The sequence below is a fragment of the Rhipicephalus sanguineus genome, chromosome 6, assembly GCF_013339695.2.
Source record: "Rhipicephalus sanguineus isolate Rsan-2018 chromosome 6, BIME_Rsan_1.4, whole genome shotgun sequence".
NCBI classification, from domain to species: Eukaryota; Metazoa; Arthropoda; class Arachnida; order Ixodida; family Ixodidae; genus Rhipicephalus; species Rhipicephalus sanguineus.
In genome coordinates this window covers 13310469-13330102 of record NC_051181.1, presented here as the reverse complement: position 1 = coordinate 13330102, position 19634 = coordinate 13310469, and the positions used below count along the sequence as shown (strand labels likewise).

Genomic DNA, 19634 nt, shown 5'->3' with positions numbered 1-19634 from the left:
GCTCTGGCGGGTTGTCACAGGTTTCGCTGCGTCCGCTGGGCGCCGGGGCACAAGACGTGTAGTTGCGAAGTCGCTCAGGCGTCGACGCCCAACCAGGTCCCTCTGACAGTGTTGGTCTCCCGAACGTTGATGTCCGACCAGACCAACGAGTCTTCTCCGCTCCAGTTTTTAGCTCCTATAATAATATCTGGGGTTTAACGTCCCAAAACCACGATATGATTATGAGAGACGCCGTAGTGGAGGGCTCCAGAAATTTCGACCACCTGGGGTTTTTTAACGCCCACGTAAATCTAAGTACACGGGCCTCAAACATTTTCGCCTCCATCGAAAATGCAGCGGCCGCGGCAGGGATTCGATCCCGCGACCTTCGGGTCAGCAGTCGAGCGCCATAACCACTAGACAACCGTGGCGAGGCCAGTTTTTAGCTCCGTCTGTCTTGCCAACGTGGCCTGTTTTTTTTTTCTTCGTCGCTCGTGCCTAGTGTGCACGTGCAGTAAGGCGTCTTCACTGAGTTGCTAAAGGTTGCTTACTGCCGTGCACGTGCTGGAGTGTTTCTGCCACCGTTTCGTCGTCGCCTTTCCGGTTTCTGGGCACTTCATGACACCAGTAATCCGTCCACATCTTCGACAAGGGGGAATGTAGAGTAAAGGGTGTTTATGTAGAGAGTGTTCGTAAGATATCACTAACAACTTATCTAAGTTATCTGTCTATGGTGTTCATATGTTGGCTATGTATAGAAGGTGCGCAGATAAAGTGACATAGGCATTCGCCTGCCCGGAAACTTGGCTGTACGCTCACTACAGTTATCAATGAAATGTTTATAGTACACAGGTTGTTAGAGGCATTCCAGTTTCTGTAGGCGTCATGACTTCGTGCAGTGCATGTGCTTTTAATGAACATCAATGACCTTCATTATTATTTAACTTGGGCGTCCTTTGCTGACACTGTACAGGATGAGATTGAAATGTACGGTGCATTAAGTTTCTAGAATGACGTTGGCATAAGTGTTCGCAGATTTTGGCACCTCTTGTTGTTTTATCTTAGCAGCATGGTCATCAGACAGAATGAAGAATTTTATGAGCAGAAATATGACATGTGCACAGCCTGTTGAGCGACCGTTTGCACGCTACAAAAGATGCTAGCAGGAGTGCCTAAGCATGACCAGAACGGGATGAAGATCTACTGCTTGTTGAAGACTTCCCGATTTTATTTTGAGTTACCCTTGATGAAGACAGCACTAAAGTCGACCACATTTTCAGCTGCTCCTGCATAAGCTTCCCAGTATTCCCTTTCACCACGAAGCTGCCTGAAGGTGATGAGACAACTCTGCTTTCTCGACCTTACACTTCACTTCGTTGTTAAGAACCATGGTTTTTGAACTTCTACACTGCTCTCAAAGAAGGACCTCCTACCATTCTCATTTCCCCACTCAAAGCTGGTGAAATGCGCTCTTACACTGACTGCCATGAGGAATGCCTTAGGTCATTCCTGTCCTCATCAAGTTGCTTCCAGTTTCACTAAAGTGACAGCTAGACAGGGGCACATTTTTAGAGCATTCTCAGTCATTGGTGGCAGAAGTAATTTTACAAGACTCCCGCTTGCTAAGGAAAGGAGCTCAACTGGAGGTGCGATGCACAGGTTGAAAAAGGTTGCAAGACAGTGGCTAAATTTTATTTGAAGCCCATTAAACTTGGTTCCCTCTGCAGGCAAGTGAATGCTTCAGAGAAACCCGCTTCATTCCCGGCACACTCGATGGGTTGAGCTCCGTCGAGTGCGCCCGGCATGCGCCGTCTCACAACAGAGACGAAGTGCGCGGGGTGGTTTGAGAACTGCTCCGCCAGGTGTTGCCACATTACCAGCCGTTCTTACTTTATTCTCCTGTACGGCGACAATCTGCAAAGGCATGCGAACAAACAAAAAATTGGCCGCGTATCTGCGTGCTTCGCTGCAAATGTCGTCGAAAGACGATAGAGGAGCGCTGCGTTAGAGTTACTGTATATGCTACCTTTGGGTAGCAGAGTTGCGCATAGGTCTGGCTGGCAACCAAGGCTATGTCGCGAAGACTCACTCCGTTTTTGAAGGCGATGTGACTACCGGGTCATGGTCGACTTGTTTGGCGTGTCGAAGACCGGTGATTTACTTTAATGTGAATGACTAGTGTCAATCCAGTTCGCTGCAGCGGCGCCATCGAGAAATACAAAAGTTGGCCCCAGCGTCAGCTTCTCCGCAACGCATGGCTGCTAGCGGCGTTTGGAAGACCGATGCGCAACTCTGCTACCTAAAGGTAGCATATGCAGTAACTCTACGCTCTACGTCGGGAAACGAGCTTGTGCAGAGGGCACGGAGAGGAAGGTTCCTTCCTCCGTGGCAGAGGAAGGTTTCTTCCTCCGTGGCAGAGGGCTTTCGTCGGTGCGTCGCGTGTTGAGCGCATCCGCAGTTTCAGCGCAGCTTAAGAAACTAGGGTCTTTAGAGTTACGTATGTATGTATTTTCTACTAAAGGAACACACCATCTAATACTTACCTAGTGATGTTGCGCCTCAGATATGCGTAATATTTACTTTTTGATCGACAACGTTCACAAGTATGAACAGCCGTACCACTTCAAGCTGGGTGGGCGGTAAGCAAGTGGTTCAACTTTGGCCGGGAGGCTGAATCGAGTGACGTGCCGATAAACAGAAAGACAGACAGACCAAAATTCCTTCGTTTAAGTATCCCAAGAAAGACCTGGCGTCTTTAAAAAGATCGCCAGGTCTGTGCGGAACACGCAGCACAGTCACAGCGAAAGCTGGAAGAGCGGTCTTTCTAGAGCCCGTAATCGACTCTCTTGGGGCAACTAATACAAGCACACATGCGAGGTACCCACTACGCCATAAATAATCGTAACTTTCTTGAAGTAGGGAAGCACCCACTATGCCATTATTCGTGATTCTGCGCAGAAGCGTGGTACCAGCTACACATCTGTAAGGCATTATGTGCACTTTGTGCTGCGGCTGATGGCGATGAAGAATTATGGCTGAACCTTTTGTAATGGATTGGAAGCAATGAACGACCCGATCACTCGTTGCGCAATTCACATTGTCTGACGCCCGGTCGGTATTTTATTTTATACGACGCCATATCACATAACACGATCGATTGCCCGACATGAAAACTATTCGCATTTTCGGTCGGTTTCAAGATTGCGATAACAGCAGCACGTGTTGCACCCCAAGAAACTTCTGGTCACTTCAATTATCACTCTCTAACGCCGAAGCCGAAAGCTGGTTTTTTTAATTTGTTCCAAAATACGGAAAGATTCTTTTTCCGCATTCAGGTAGAAGGAAGGCGTTTAAAGTGAAGGAGTAACTCTTATAATGTTGTGCGTGCAGCTTAGAAGAATATTTATTTAAAATATTTGGCCAGACACAGGGAGAAAAGTGTTGAAAATGTGCGGGCTACTCACTAAGGCTTTTGTTCCCCGCCAATGTCAGCAGGCTATGCCGGAGCGCAAAACCGGAAGCCGTCCAGCAGCTGTGTTCGTTAACAGCGAAAGGGCCTATAGGGCGTTTTTGCGAGAAGTTCCAAGCACTAGCGTGGCCCTGTGGTAGAATAGTTGACTTCCATGCAGCGGGGCCCGGTTTCAAGTCCCATCCGTTCCTAGAATTTCTTTCTATCTTCAGTTTTTCTTATTTCGCGCGAGAGCGGGTACGGGCAGCGGCGGCGGCAGCTGACAACTACGGCGCCAAAGTCGGCTCTTGTGATCTCATAACATCTTTCGCTATAATATATATATAGGGCCCCAACTACCATCACTGCCACTAGAGCCGTGGCCGAGAGCACAGAGTGGCTGCTTACTAATGGTTAGGTAGGTGGTTGGTGGAAGCAAAGAATAACACGCACCACCGGTGGTATCTGTCGCCCAGGTTGATGCCTTGAAATTTTGTCGCGTCATTTTTTTTTTCCTATTCCGCGCGATGGTGGTTACGGACACCGGCGGCGGCGGCGGCGGGCAATTACCCCACTGCCATTGTGATCTGATAACAGCTTTCGCTGTAAAAGTACTTGAGAACGATCACCGATAAGCATAAACATGGGCAATGTGATTGTGTCTTCAGGGGTGATATTACAGTTGCAGGCGCGTGGATCCTGGTGTAGATCGGGTAGCGAGAGCCCGACGCTCACTGCAGCGACGAGCTGAAGCGACGCCGCTCACCAGATGCATTACAAGCCTTGCGTGACGTCTCAGTGTTACAAGTCGCCAATCGCTAGATTTGTGGCGGCACACAACTCAGCTAGGACTATTCGCGGTCCGAGAAAAGAAACCTCGGGATAAACACTGTTGCGTAGCTCACGTCAACACAGAACACGTTGTAACACAGGCAGACGACACTCACTACCCACCGGAAGTGCAGTCCCATAGACTGGACATATCCAATCAGATGGATCACCAATGCTACTTAACATGGAACAATACTACGTAGAAAGGGTGAGGGAAGTTAAAACTTATTTGGCTGAGCCGCTTCGATCTGTAGCACATGTTTAAAGTTCTGTAATAAATTACTGTCATGAGTATATTGACTTTAGGGCGAAATATGGAGAGATCAGAGAAGGAGAAACTAAGGAGAAGAGGAAGAAAGACTACGATAAAAGAATGTGCGACTCAAATTAAGAAATATAGAATAAAGAAAGAGAAAGGAGACGCTGTCACAATGTTAATAGCTAAAGTCACTTGAGCTGGAAAAGTACCGCATTCGTTTTCTCTTCGCCGCCGCGCCCTTTCGGTGGCTTCGCCACATAAATGGTTCAGCTCGCTCGCCTCGCTAGTGTCTCCCCGCCGCCGACGCACGGCGCTTTGAAGGGCAATTGCTTTTATAGCCTCAGAAAAGCGTGCGGGAACATCACGACATCCCGTATCGTTTGGCACTTCATCGCAAGCCTGTCGAGGCATCGAAGAAGGCCTGGATGCTGCGCTTTGGGTCCAGCAACCGGCGGGAAACGGGCAAAGCCCTCTTTGCTATTCCCAGCGGGAAAAAGGATGCCAAGCGACGGGCTGTGTGGCTGCGTGCACAGAATACGGCGCGAAAAACTTGTTCCCACGACTGATACCCGCCTTCTTGAGGCAAGCGTTTCATGAGAATTCGTAAATGTTGTTTCGGGGAATGTTTGCGCTCCGCTGCACTAGTGCAGCTTGTTTCGCGTGGTTGCCGCAAAAGGTCCATGCACAATAATGATTTCCAGGAGCTCTTAATTATGTTTGACGTAAAATTGACGCCTTCGGCCTCACATATAACGATCAGTGCGCCATTAAAACTGACTGCTACAGATTGGTATTGCTTGACGTGACTGTATGACGAACAGAAATAACAGTGTGTACAATGAAAATAATGGCACGCATGTCATGTACGGCATATCATTTACATGCCATGCTCATGGTGCATTCGCGGCCGGTTCGCTGGCTTCACATGCACCGAAATCGGTATTGCGTGACGTGACTGTATGACGAACATAAATACCAGGTGGTAACATGAAAATAATGGCGCGCTTGTCATGTAAGGCATGATTTGCATGCCATGCTCATGGTGCACCCCCGGCCGGTTCGCATGCTTTATATGCACCAAGATTGGTAGCGCGTGACGAGACTCTATGTGGCAGAGTTGCACCACCGTTGCATATATCGCCTTGTTCGTCTTTGGGCAGACGAAGTCATTCATGTCATGACATCTAGTTCACTATATATCGCATGTTTGTCACGCATGCACGCATGTAGAATCTGGTATACACAACGCATGACCTGTAATTTATGTTCGTCACACACCCATATCATGCCATACCAAATTTGGTATACATCCAGTTAACAAAACAGCCGGAAGCGCACAAAGACAGTGTAATGTAAACCATTCCGTACATGTTATGCATGTGATGATTTTCACGCTACCACCTGTCATTCATGTTCGTCATACAGTCACCTCGCGCTATACCAATTTTGGTGTATATCAAGCTACCGAACCGGCCGCGAGCGCACCATGAGCGTGCCAAGTAAGTGATGCTGTACCTGACACGCAAGTCATGATTTTCATGTTACCACCTGTCACTAACGTTCTTCATAGAGAAATATCTCGTCATACCAATTTTGGTATATATGCATTTATTAAACGACCGCGAGCGCCCCGAGACCATGTCATGTAAATCATGTTTTACATGGTATGCCTGCCATGATTTGCACGTTATTACCAGTAACTTATGTTCGTCATACACTCTTGTCACGCCATACCAATTTTGGTGTGTATTAAGCTAGCGAAGCGGTCGCGAGCGCATCATGAGCGTGGCATGTAAGTCATGCCGTACATGTCATTATTTTCATGTTACCACCTGTAGTTTATATTCGTCCTACAGTCATGTTATGCCATACCAAATTTGGTATACATCCCATTAACGAGTCGCACATAGTCGGATGGATGGATGGATGGATGGATGGATGGACGGATGGACAGACAGACAGACAGACAGACAGACAGACAGACAGACAGACAGACAGACAGACAGATAGATAGATAGATAGATAGATAGATAGATAGATAGATAGATAGATAGATAGATAGATAGATAGATAGATAGATAGATAGATAGATAGATAGATAGATAGATAGATAGATAGATAGAAGAAATGTTTCGCATTTAAAAAGATCATACATGGGACGCTGTAACAGCACTGACCAGTTCGGATGTGTCTTGGCCTGTTGCTGCTCAAGGCGTGCAAGTGCAGCTGCGGCGGCTCGCTGTGCGCCTTCCGACGGAGGTCCACGTTGCTGGCTCTGTTGCGGTCCTGGGGAGGGGGAATGCATTGGCGGTGTGTCATCTGCATTGAGTCGTCTGCCAGGGCCAGCCTGCTTGAACTTGATTTCGGCCTTTCGCTTCTTGAAGAAGTCGCGAATGGCTGCCATCTAGAGGCGCTCAGATCCGAGGCGAGTGCTCTTCCGGCAGCTCCAGCGAGCTGGCCTCCTTCTGAAACTCTTCAAGCTGGCTGCTTGAGGTGGCTGCATGCGATAAACAAAAGGCTCAAGCCAAGAACATTTATGCAACGACTATCTCATGCAACTTATACCCTTGTCACACGGGTAAGCTTAACCGCTGTTATACCCAACTGCAGTTAGCGGACGTAACCACAGTTACCGCCAACCAGACAGAGGCGCTGTCACACCTGTCTGGTTGCTTTTTCCGAGAAAAAACAAAAACGCGCGAAACACGCCAAATATTAAATAGACGCGCGCTTGTGCGCCTCTAGCGCTTCCAACCGTTCTTTAGTTGATACATGGCTGCGTTCGTGCAACACCTCCTTGTACAGTGCTTCACGCTCGATTATGGACGCGTCAGCAGCGTGTTTTGATGCGCGTCTATCAAATAGCGTGAAGCCCTGTTCAATGAACGAACGCAGCCGTGTATCAATCTCGTGAATGCACACTAGATTTTGCAGCACGTACAAACTTGTACCTCAAAGCCGGTAATTTATCTTCCCAAATGTGTATCAACGCCTCCATCGTCGCAACGGTCCAGTTGACACGCTTTTGGCTCGATATGTCGTTGGGAGCCGAGCTGCTCGCGTCCGACATGGGCGCCGCCATGTTGTCAGTTTACGGCGCTAACAGGGGTTGCCTACCTCCGTTTACGAAAACGGTCGTTAGCGGTTTAACTGCAGTTAGGGTTGTCGTGTGACAAGGTACGACAGCCGTTAGACTTAACGGCCGTCGTACTTAACTGTGGTTAGACTACCCGTGTGACAAGGGTATTACTAACGTTAGCCATTGTGGTTCTGACAAAAAAACAGCACAACTATCAATAAACAGCTGCTGTGGCTCGGTACTGTATATATTCTGGCTTTTTATTGTCTATGTCGTATTCCAAGTTATATTTTTGTTCCTTTTCTCTCCTACCAGCCTGTCTACCAATTTGATGTGATGTGAATGCGAGAACACCACAATGCGCTTAAGTCTGCCCCGGGTTTACATTTGTCGGCCCATTGCACAAAGTGTGGTTGCGTACCTGAATTTTCGCGCACGTCTGTTTTATATGCCCATCGTGACACTAAAACTAGGGAGATTGCGGAAGCCTTTTTCATTAAAAAGAATATCGATAATTGTGTCAGCTCACCTTCTATATCGCTTTTAGATTGTGAAATCTCGTTTATGGACGACACCTGATTATGGTGGATCCTTCCCTCATGTATTTCCCTTTCCCTTCATGTTTTTTCTGGTATATATTATCTTCTGTGAATAAATCCAAGTTTCAGTCTGCGCCTGTTTGTGTTCCTCTTCTGTGTCCCGTTTGTTTGCGCTGCCAATTTTCAGTATGAACCTATACCAACTTGCCCGCCTTTCAACACTTCTGTGATTTTTTCAAATTCCCCGAGTTTTCCAGGTGTTCCCTGATAATTTAAGCATATTCGCTGAACAGTAAGCCAGCTTGGAAAACTGAAAATGGGCCCTTGAGTGGTAAAAAGACGGCGCACTTGCATAAACTGCAAACCATACTGGTTTATTACGTTACTGAAGCAAGGTGTGACCGGGCTAGTTGGTATTCCATGGCGACGTGAACAGCGCGTGAAACACACAAGGACGAGTAACCGACGCAGACTCGTCGGTTACTCGTCCTTGTGTGTTTCACGCACTGTTCCCGTCGCTATTACATAATGTGAGAATAATTTTAAATTAAAAATTACGGATAGGAGAAACAATAAATCCTGAGCATATACAAACAGTACAGCTGGCTCATTTCCATTGGCAGTGATTTTACTCTTTCAGAAACACAATTTTTCACAACAGTATCGAGATTTGAAATCGATCTTTCATGAGTTCTTGCATCTTCAATTGAAGATCTTGTACAAGGGCAGCAGTTTTCTTTTTCTGAATGTCAGAGATGTCCGACTGTTTCTGCTTCTTCCTCTGATATTCTTCTTTCTATCTGATCCTAATTAGCACCACGAACCATATCAATCATATTCTCCACAAGATCAACTTCTGCCCCACGACCAGCTGCAGACACTTCCATCATAATCTAAGGACTGTTCTAAGAGTGATTTTTCATTCATGTTTTCTGCAAGACATTTCCTTTCAATAAGGAGCAACCAGCCCAGTCAAGCACACTGATACATCATACATTCATTGTATTGAAAATCCCTGCTCCACAGAGAAAGTTCCATGAGAAAGACAAAGTATGATTTTAAAAAATAGCAGTAGTTCTTTATGAGCACTTGCAGAGAGCTCAACCCACAGTGTTTCCAATGACATTGTGTGACTGTGGTGAAGTGCGCGGAGTTTGAAGTGCGCACCGTGGAACCAAGATCGAAGACAACGAAAAAGGAGCTTGCACGCGCCTAGAAGAGCCAAAAGAGTAAAAAATGAAACGCCAATGAGAGAGAGCCACAGCGATCGTTCCGAGGCACGCGGAGAGAGAGGGAAGCGAAGAGGAAGGAGCAGTTGCTACGAAACAGCGAGGAAGACGGGTCACGCGTTTCGGCCGTCGGGTTTCAGACCCGAGCCAAGACCTCTAGCCCTCTCGACCGGTGACCTGAGGGTAATCATGGCTACCTGCTGCTGTTCTTGGCGGGGGGTCGCTCGTGTGCTGCTCCTGGTCCAACGCTCCTGTGCCCGTGGACAGGTTTGAGCAGTCGGGCTTCGGACTGGAGCTCGAACGAGGCTGTCCGACCGGAACCCCTTCTCGGAGCCAGCGGTTCGACATCAACGTCTCCTCATCAACGAGGCTGTCGATACAGCAGGCCATCGAGCGGCTCAGCTTCGACGGCAACGGCAACTGCATCAGCTCCATACTTCGCTCCATGGCATCTTCACCAGTGACCCTGGTGAGATCAGCACCGTACCTTCACGTCTCCCCGCGACTAACTGTAGGTTAGGGACTGAGTGATGAAGAACTAAGCATGTAGCTTATGCGTTCTTAATGACGTGGCCTCAGTCGTATATACAGTTATTCCTGTAGTGTACTCTTCTGTCTTTGTTAGTGTTGTGTTCTGGTATTAGTGTTGTTATTAAATGTGGGTTGCAACCGGTCTCGTCCTTTAAGGAGTGCCTCGAGTCGACGTCTCCGGCACCTCCGAAATAAAAAGAACATGCACGTTGTGCGAAACCAAAAACCACAACGTAACATCGAGACACTCCTTAAAGCAGAAGAGTACACTACAGGAATAACTGTCTATACGACTGGGGCCCCGTCATTAAGAACGCATAAGCTACATGCTTAGTTCGATTATGTAACTGCGCAAAAAACGGACGGTGACACAAGAGGAGAGAAAGGCACAAACAGGCGCCTGTTTGTGCCTTCCTCTCCGCTTGTGTTACTGTCCTCTGAAGGAAAAAATTGTAGCGCAAAGCAACACACGGACAGACAGAGAGGACGGGACTGGCGCTAACTTCCAACTGTGTTTATTCAAGAAACGTACGTACATATATAAGGAACACAAGAACAGCAAGGGCATGACACTCGCGATAATCAGGCACAAAGCTAAGGGGGGATCATATCTATAAGCATAGTCAGGCAGGAAATCACTTTTTTGGCGAACATTGCATAACAAGAAAGCTCCATGACTTTGGCGGTTGCACGCATGTTCTACAGATTGCAATTCTGGAACCGCTAGATAAAGGAAAAAGGACCAAAGAATAAGCAAGAAAACTTGGAGATTGTTCATAGGATTGGTTCTTACATGGCGATAACAACGGTTTTACATGAACAGAAACTAGGAAGCAATGCGTCATACGTAAAAGCGATGCTTCAGTATGCATCACAAACGACGACTTGCGGGCGTAACCAATCAGAAAAACCAATGAACAAAAAACAAACAAGAAACACATTTTTTTTTCTCTCTAACGGAAGCGCGTGTGCTTCTGCAAGCAGAATTGTAATGAAAACGACAACAAAACTGAAAGGTCCAATGGGGTGCGTCAAAAAATCAACAAGAAATAACGGCAACAAGACTTAAACGTGCAAAGGGGCGTCAATAAAACAGCAAAAATGAAAGTAAGATAACCCAAAAGAGGTGAAAGTTAAACATGCCCTTCCAAGAAGGTCACTTCATTACTCATGGCTGTTATTGAAGGCGTGCTAATGCAGTTGTCACCGGTCTTTAAAATATAGTAGGCTTCAACTATCTCCCTTTCTGTCCTATCTAGTGCCCTCTTTAGAAAACTTGTGCGCGCAAACTCAGGTGTGCACCCGCATCTTTTGCAATGCTCGGCCAAATGCCCTCCCGAGTTGTTCTTAACAGACAGCGCGTGCTCTCTGGCCCTCTCATTGAAACATCGACCTGTTTGTCCTATGTAAACTTTTTCGCAGCTGAGGGGGATCTTATATACGACATTGGTATCACATTCGGTGAAAGTAGTCTCATGGTTCTTTTCACATTTTTTTGCTTTTTCTTTTTGACATCATGGAGCATACCTTCGAGAGCTTGCATGGAGCCGTGAACACGACATTGACACTGTACTTTGAGAGTGCTTTTTTTCAAGTTGTGCGAGATACGGTGTACGTACGGTATAGCTATCGTGGGTTGTCGCTCACGCTCATTAGAGTCATTGTTTCCAGGACCTTTAAGCTTCTTTAGAAGGGACTCGCAAACACTTGAGACTAGCAAAGCAGGGAACTTTGAAGCGTTAAGGCGGGCAATTTGCAGTTGAAAACTAGCATGCATTTGATGTTCGCAGGATTTTTCTAGAGAAGCCTTCAGGCAAGTCATGGCGATACCTCTCTTAACAAGTTTTGAGTGGGCACTGTCAAAGGGCAACAGACTTTTCTTAGTTCTGGGATTATACATCCAGCAAATGTGCTTGTCCGTGAAGGACAGCTTTAAATCAAGGAACTGAATGCTGTTGTCCTCTTCCATTTCCCTAGTGAACCGAAGCCCTTCACCTGCGTTGTCAAATGCCTGCTGTATGTCTGAAACAACTAGATCCGGAACAGCGCTACCTTCGCAATTTAAGATGACCAGGTAGTCATCCACATATATGTAGGCCTTAGTGACGTTAAATTTTTCTAGTTCTGGAGCCAAGCGCGTGTCAACAGCTGATAAGAAGATGTCACATAACACAGGAGCCACGGACGAGGCTATGCAAATGCCCGATTTTTGTACATAGTACCGCTCATTAAAGCTAATGGCCGTTGAGTCTAGGTAGAACTCAAGTAAGGTGATAAAGTTATCACAGCTTACCCCCGTGGCATTCCGGAACATGACTTCGCCATTTTCGTTGATTAAATCCCGCACAGCACGACAGAAGCCTCCGTGAGGAATGGAATAAAAAAGTTCTTCGACATCCATTGAAAACGCATGCGTGCCAGTCACTGTTCCATCAAGTAGGTCCTTGGCTATTTCTTGAGAGCTTCGCACTAGGAAAGGGTCTGTGATCTTGAGAGAACTTAGGTGCCTCCGTAGATAGCGTCCGATGAGGCCTTGCCAGGATCCTTTCTCTGTAACAATGGTTCTGAATGGGCAATCAACCTTGTGGGGTTTTCCGGCGAAGAATGCTTCTAAGGTGTTGGTAGCTGCTTTTTCGACTTTCTTCCGAAGGTATTCCAGGTTCAAGTCCTTGAGCATTCTGACAACCCTCCTTTTTTGAAGCTTTGGTTTAAAACTGCAAGGTTTGAAGTTTTTTTCCACGGCAGCTAAGGCCTTTTCATTGAACTTTCCTTTGTCCATAACGACAAAACCTCCTTCTTTGTCGGCTTGGAGTATGGCTAGGTTGCGCTGTTTCAGTGTGTCAACCACATACTTGTAGGGAGGTTTCTTCGGTGGCTGAGAGCCTGCTCTTGAGAGAACACAATTTACAGCATCGCTAGTAGCTCGGTCCCGTTCTCGAACGTCTGTGCGAAAAGCTGCTTGCCTTGCCATGGCCAGGAGTTGATGACGCTGGGCTGCCGGCTCGAAGCTGTACTTCGGTCCGTTGTCCAAAATACGGCGGGCACTGTCTGGCATGTTGCAGTCACCAATGACGGTTACGCTATTAGCAGCCGTCCTTTCTTGCTTCGGCCTTGGCGGAAGGCTAACTACCGCACGATGCCAAAGGAATTTCGTTCTCTGGGCTGCAAGCTTCTTGAACTCACTGAAGCGCCTGTCGGTCGTAGATTGATGCGTTTCTTCTGCCGGAATGACGCGAAGGTGGTCATAGAATAAGCACACCTGCCGCCAGTACTCCGCCTTGAGGAATTTTATCATCCTGCGTATATGTCCCCATGAAGGGCTGACGAAGCCGAACAAGGCTTGCACTTCGTAAGGGACGAGCTTGCGTTTAAGACAGAAAGCAAGAATCCGTGATTGGCATGTGGCCACAGAAATGAGATTGATGAGGGTAATGGCCCTGCCATTCTTGGCTTGCTGTGACAAAAAAGAGCCCAGTGTAGGAGAAATATGGCTTAGCAATACGTTTTGTTGGGCTAGTTGGTTCATGACTTCTGAAGGAAAAAATTGTAGCGCAAAGCAACACACGGACAGACAGAGAGGACGGGACTGGCGCTAACTTTCAACTGTGTTTATTCAAGAAACGTACGTACATATATAAGGAACACAAGAACAGCAAGGATGATAAAAATCCTCAAGGCGGAGTACTGGCGGCAGGTGCGCTTATTCTATGACCACCTTCGCGTCATTCTGGCAGAAGAAACGCATCAATCTACGACCGACAGGCGCTTCAGTGAGTTCAAGAAGCTTGCAGCCCAGACAACGGAATTCCTTTGGCATCGTGCGCTAGTTAGCCTTCCGCCAAGGCCGAAGCAAGAAAGGACGGCTGCTAATAGCGTAACCGTCATTGGTGACTGCAACATGCCAGACAGTGCCCGCCGTATTTTGGACAACGGACCGAAGTACAGCTTCGAGCCGGCAGCCCAGCGTCATCAACTCCTGGCCATGGCAAGGCAAGCAGCCTTTCGCACAGACGTTCGAGAACGGGACCGAGCTACTAGCGATGCTGTAAATTGTGTTCTCTCAAGAGCAGGCTCTCAGCCACCGAAGAAACCTCCCTACAAGTATGTGGTTGACACACTGAAACAGCGCAACCTAGCCATACTCCAAGCCGACAAAGAAGGAGGTTTTGTCGTTATGGACAAAGGAAAGTTCAATGAAAAGGCCTTAGCTGCCGTGGAAAAAAACTTCAAACCTTGCAGTTTTAAACCAAAGCTTCAAAAAAGGAGGGTTGTCAGAATGCTCAAGGACTTGAACCTGGAATACCTTCGGAAGAAAGTCGAAAAAGCAGCTACCAACACCTTAGAAGCATTCTTCGCCGGAAAACCCCACAAGGTTGATTGCCCATTCAGAACCATTGTTACAGAGAAAGGATCCTGGCAAGGCCTCATCGGACGCTATCTACGGAGGCACCTAAGTTCTCTCAAGATCACAGACCCTTTCCTAGTGCGAAGCTCTCAAGAAATAGCCAAGGACCTACTTGATGGAACAGTGACTGGCACGCATGCGTTTTCAATGGATGTCGAAGAACTTTTTTATTCCATTCCTCACGGAGGCTTCTGTCGTGCTGTGCGGGATTTAATCAACGAAAATGGCGAAGTCATGTTCCGGAATGCCACGGGGGTAAGCTGTGATAACTTTATCACCTTACTTGAGTTCTACCTAGACTCAACGGCCATTAGCTTTAATGAGCGGTACTATGTACAAAAATCGGGCATTTGCATAGCCTCGTCCGTGGCTCCTGTGTTATGTGACATCTTCTTATCAGCTGTTGACACGCGCTTGGCTCCAGAACTAGAAAAATTTAACGTCACTAAGGCCTACATATATGTGGATGACTACCTGGTCATCTTAAATTGCGAAGGTAGCGCTGTTCCGGATCTAGTTGTTTCAGACATACAGCAGGCATTTGACAACGCAGGTGAAGGGCTTCGGTTCACTAGGGAAATGGAAGAGGACAACAGCATTCAGTTCCTTGATTTAAAGCTGTCCTTCACGGACAAGCACATTTGCTGGATGTATAATCCCAGAACTAAGAAAAGTCTGTTGCCCTTTGACAGTGCCCACTCAAAACTTGTTAAGAGAGGTATCGCCAAGACTTGCCTGAAGGCTTCTCTAGAAAAATCCTGCCAACATCAAATGCATGCTAGTTTTCAACTGCAAATTGCCCGCCTTAACGCTTCAAAGTTCCCTGCTTTGCTAGTCTCAAATGTTTGCGAGTCCCTTCTGAAGAAGCTTAAAGGTCCTGGAAACAATGACTCTAATGAGCGTGAGCGACAACCCACGATAGCTATACCGTACGTACACCGTATCTCGCACAACTTGAAAAAAGCACTCTCAAAGTATAGAGTCAATGTCGTGTTCACGGCTCCATGCAAGCTCTCGAAGGTAGCTCCATGATGTCAAAAAGAAAAAGCAAAAAATGTGAAAAGACCCATGACACTACTTTCACCGAATGTGATACCAATGTCGTATATAAGATCCCCCTCAGCTGCGAAAAAGTTTACATAGGACAAACAGGTCGATGTTTCAATGAGAGGGCCAGAGAGCACGCGCTGTCTGTTAAGAACAAGTCGGGAGGGCATTTGGACGAGCATTGCAAAAGATGCGGGTGCACACCTGAGTTTGCGCGCACAAGTTTCCTAAAGAGGGCACTAGATAGGACAGAAAGGGAGATAGTTGAAGCCTACTATATTTTAAAGACCGGTGACAACTGCATTAGCACGCCTTCAATAACACCCATGAGTAATGAAGTGACCTTCTTGGAAGGGCATGTTTAACTTTCACCTCATTTGGGTTATCTTACTTTCATTTTTGCTGTTTTATTGACGCCCCTTTGCACGTTTGTCTTGTTGCCGTTATTTCTTGTTGATTTTTTGACGCACCCCATTGGACCTTTCAGTTTTGTTGTCGTTTTCATTACAATTCTGCTTGCAGAAGCACACGCGCTTCCGTTAGAGAGAAAAAAAAATGTTTCTTGTTTGTTTTTTGTTCATTGGTTTTTCTGATTGGTTACGCCCGCAATTCGTCGTTTGTGATGCATACTGAAGCATCGCTTTTACGTATGACGCATTGCTTCCTAGTTTCTGTTCATGTAAAACCATTGTTATCGCCATGTAAGAACCAATCTTATGAACAATCTCCAAGTTTTCTTGCTTATTCTTTGGTCCTTTTTCCTTTATCTAGCGGTTCCAGAATTGCAATCTGTAGAACATGCGTGCAACCGCCAAAGTCATGGAGCTTTCTTGTTATGCAATGTTCGCCAAAAAAGTGATTTCCTGCTGACTATGCTTATAGATATGATCCCCCCTTAGCTTTGTGCCTGATTATCGCGAGTGTCATGCCCTTGCTGTTCTTGTGTTCCTTGTATATGTACGTACGTTTCTCGAATAAACACAGTTGGAAGTTAGCGCCAGTCCCGTCCTCTCTGTCTGTCCGTGTGTTGCTTTGCGCTACAATTTTTTCCTTCAGAAGTCATGAACCAACTAGCCCAACAAAACGTATTGCTATGTCACTGTCCGTTTTTTGCGAAGTTACGTAATGGATCATTACCAACTCGCCCAACTTACCAATCTTATGCTTAGTTCTTCATCACTCAGTCCCTAACCTACAGTTAGTCGCGGGGAAAGGTGAAGGCACGGTGCTGACCTCACCAGGGTCAGTGGTGAAGATGCCACGGAGCGAAGTATGGAGCTGATGCAGTTGCCGTTGCCGTCGAAGCTGAGCCGCTCGATGGCCTGCTGTATCGGCAGCCTCGTTGATGAGGAGACGTTGATGTCGAACCGCTGGCTCCGAAAAGGGGTTCCGGTTGGACAGCCTCGTTCGAGCTCGAGCCCGAAGCCCCACTGCTCAATCCTGTCCACGGGCACAGGAACGTTGGACCAGGAGCAGCACACGAGCGACCCCCCGCCAAGAACAGCAGCAGGCAGCCATGATTACCCTCAGGTCACCGGTCGAGAGGGGTAGAGGTCTTTTCTCGGGTCCGAAACCCGACGGCCGAAACGCGTGACCCCTCTTCCTCGCTGCTTCGTAGCTACTGCTCCTTCCTCTTCGCTTCCCTCTCTCTCTGCGTTCCTCGGAACGATCGCTGTGGCTCTCTCTCATTGGCGTTTCATTTTTTACTCTTTTGGCTCTTCTAGGCCCGTGCAAGTTCCTCTTTCGTTGTTTTCGATCTTGGTTCCACGGCGCACACTTCAAACTCCGCGCACTTCACCACAGTGACCAAAGTTTGGCAATCATGCTTGCGCAGTGTTGCTCAAGCACACTTGCACATATTGTAACGTGGTCGTGACGAAGAAGGCAGCAGTCGGTGTGTTCAAGACGAAACACTTGATTCAGGTGAACTTGTCCCCAGGGAATGAAAAGTTAATCTATAAGCAATACACGCTGTACACTGATAGTGGAAACAGAGTGTCGACCGTCGGTAATCTGATCTGCGGTAAGGTGCATCGGCATTCATACGTGCGGCATCGAACATTCGAACCTTATTGCTGGTGGCCACGTTAGTTCCAGAATAAACTCCATTGTTCGAATTTGTGTGCTCAAGCCTAACAGAAGATTGTAAAATAATCTGGAATGTTCCCAGACATTCGGGTGCAGTTTGCGAAAGGTCGTGATACACGTGTAATAGGCTGGTAACATAAAACATAGAAAGAAAGGAGCACGTGTGGCATTGGCCCCCTCTGAAAAGGCATCGTCCCAATGCTTGTAACAGATCATGGAAGTGAAGACACAAATAAAGTACAATAATAAAGCAAAAAGTAGTCCTCAGGTTTGCTAACGCGCATAAAACGGCTTAAGGCGCACGGCTGTCATGTGCGGTACGTCAATCTGGTGTGCGGTGTTTGTGGTTTTGTGCTGTGCGGTGCATCGACGAAGACGACAATGAGACGGGCAAAAAGGCGACATCATGACGTCCAACGAAGCTAGGCTGTCAGCACAGAAGTAGAAGAGGAAGAAGACGAGGTGTGTGTTCGAGAACGAAATTGAAGGAGGCAGTCGCAGGCCAAAGCGCTCGTTGGGTCCTGGTCCCGAAGCCCACTGCCTGTTGACTTCATGGGCTCCCTTCCACTGGGTGCTCAGTAGCAGGCGCCGGTCCGTTGTGCTTGGACCCGGGTGCGTTCCAGATATGGGCCAACTATTGGCGTTCCAAGAAGTGTATGTTCCACATCTACTCTGCAGCCCGATTCGACAATGCCTGAGCCATCTCTGCTGTTGGCATGAGGTGCAACCCAGCGACTCATCAACCAACCAACAGCCTTCAACCATCGCACGGTGAAGTCCGCGTCAGTGTATCGGCGTTCAACCCAAACACGGTCGCCAGGCTGGTATTCTATGTGGAGTCGTCGAAAGTTGCAATGACGGCTGTCAGTTTTTTGCCGGTTTTTGATACACAGAAGGATGAGTTGTGTGGCTTCTTCGGCACGCTGAAGGTAGACGGTTGCGTCTAGGTTTTCTTGTCGGTGATGTTGAGTGGCATGGTGTCAAGCGTCGTAGTCGGGTTCCTTCCGTAGACCACCTTGTATGGCATCATCTGCGTCGTTTCTTGCACGGCCGTGTTATATGCAAAAGTCACGTATGAAAAGATTGCAAACCACGTCCTGTGTTCGATGTCTACGTACGTAGCCAGCATGTCGGCAACAGTCTTATTTAGACACTCAGGTGCGACGAAACCAGCGAAACTCGAAAAACAAGGACCAAGAAGAAGGCATGCATTCAAGCACACACCATGTGCCTTCTTCTTCGTCCTTGTTTTTTTTAGTTTCGCTGGTTTCCTCGCACCTAAACATGAACCAACCGGCCCAGCTTTTCACGCTTTAGACACTCAGTGAGGCCATTGGTCTGTGGATGGTAGGCGGTGATCCGGCGGCGGCTTGTCCCAACATTGCCTAAGTTAGGTCAGCAGTAAAGGTCATACCTCTGTTGGTGATATGGATCTCTGGGGGGCCATGACGAAGGACGATGTTCTCAATGAAGAACTTGGCTACCTCTGTGGCACTGCCTTTGGGCAGAGCCCTTGTTTCAGCGAAGAGGGTGAGGTAGTCAGTAACTACGACGATCCACTTATTTCCAGAAGTAGATGTTGGGAACGGCTCAGTAGGTCCATCCCAATTTGCTGGAACGGTCGGCGAGGTGGTTCGATGAGCTGAAGAAAGCCTGCTGGTCTTGCCTGCGGTGTCTTGCTTCGCTTACAATCTCAGCATGTCCTTACGTAGCAAGCGACGTCGGCAAGGTGTGGCCAGTAGTACTTTTTCTGTATTCTAGCGAGCGTGTGGAAAACATCGAGGTGTTCAGCCGTGGGGTCGTCTTGTAGGGCCTGGAGGACCTCTGGTCGCTAAGCTGAAGGCGCCACGACAAGGTAGTTGGCTCGAAGGGGCGAGAAGTTCTTCTTTAAGAGAACGCCATTTTGCAAGAAAAAACGCCAGCCCTAGCTTGAATACTTCTGGAAGAACAGTGGTCGTGCCCTCAAGGTATTCCACAAGGTCCCTGAGTTCCGGGTCAGCTTGCTGTCGTTCAGCGAAGTCGTCGGCACTCATGGTTTCCATGAAGCAATCATCATCCTGGTAGTCCTGCTGCGGTGGGTCGACGGGGGCACAAGACAGGCAGTCGACGTCAGAGTGCATTCTTCAGGACTTGTAAACGACGGTAGTGTTGAATTCTTGAAGTATCAGACTACACAGTGCGAGGCGACCTGAGGGGTCC

At 47.7% G+C, this 19634-nt stretch overlaps 1 protein-coding gene across 4 annotated transcripts in view; it reads right to left on the bottom strand.

Annotated features, from left to right (window-relative positions):
- Positions 1-19634, bottom strand: part of LOC119395605 (UBX domain-containing protein 6) — a 407364-nt gene that overhangs the window by 340027 nt on the left and 47703 nt on the right. For 3 of the 4 annotated variants that reach the window (XM_037662583.2, XM_049416694.1, XM_037662581.2), the window contains exon 2: positions 6695-7014. The exons of the other annotated variant lie outside the window; for it this stretch is intronic. In XM_037662583.2, the coding sequence (XP_037518511.1) occupies positions 6695-6921 (227 nt within the window). In that variant the 5' untranslated portion in view covers positions 6922-7014. The remainder of the gene's footprint in view (positions 1-6694; positions 7015-19634) is intronic. 4 annotated transcript variants of the gene reach the window in all.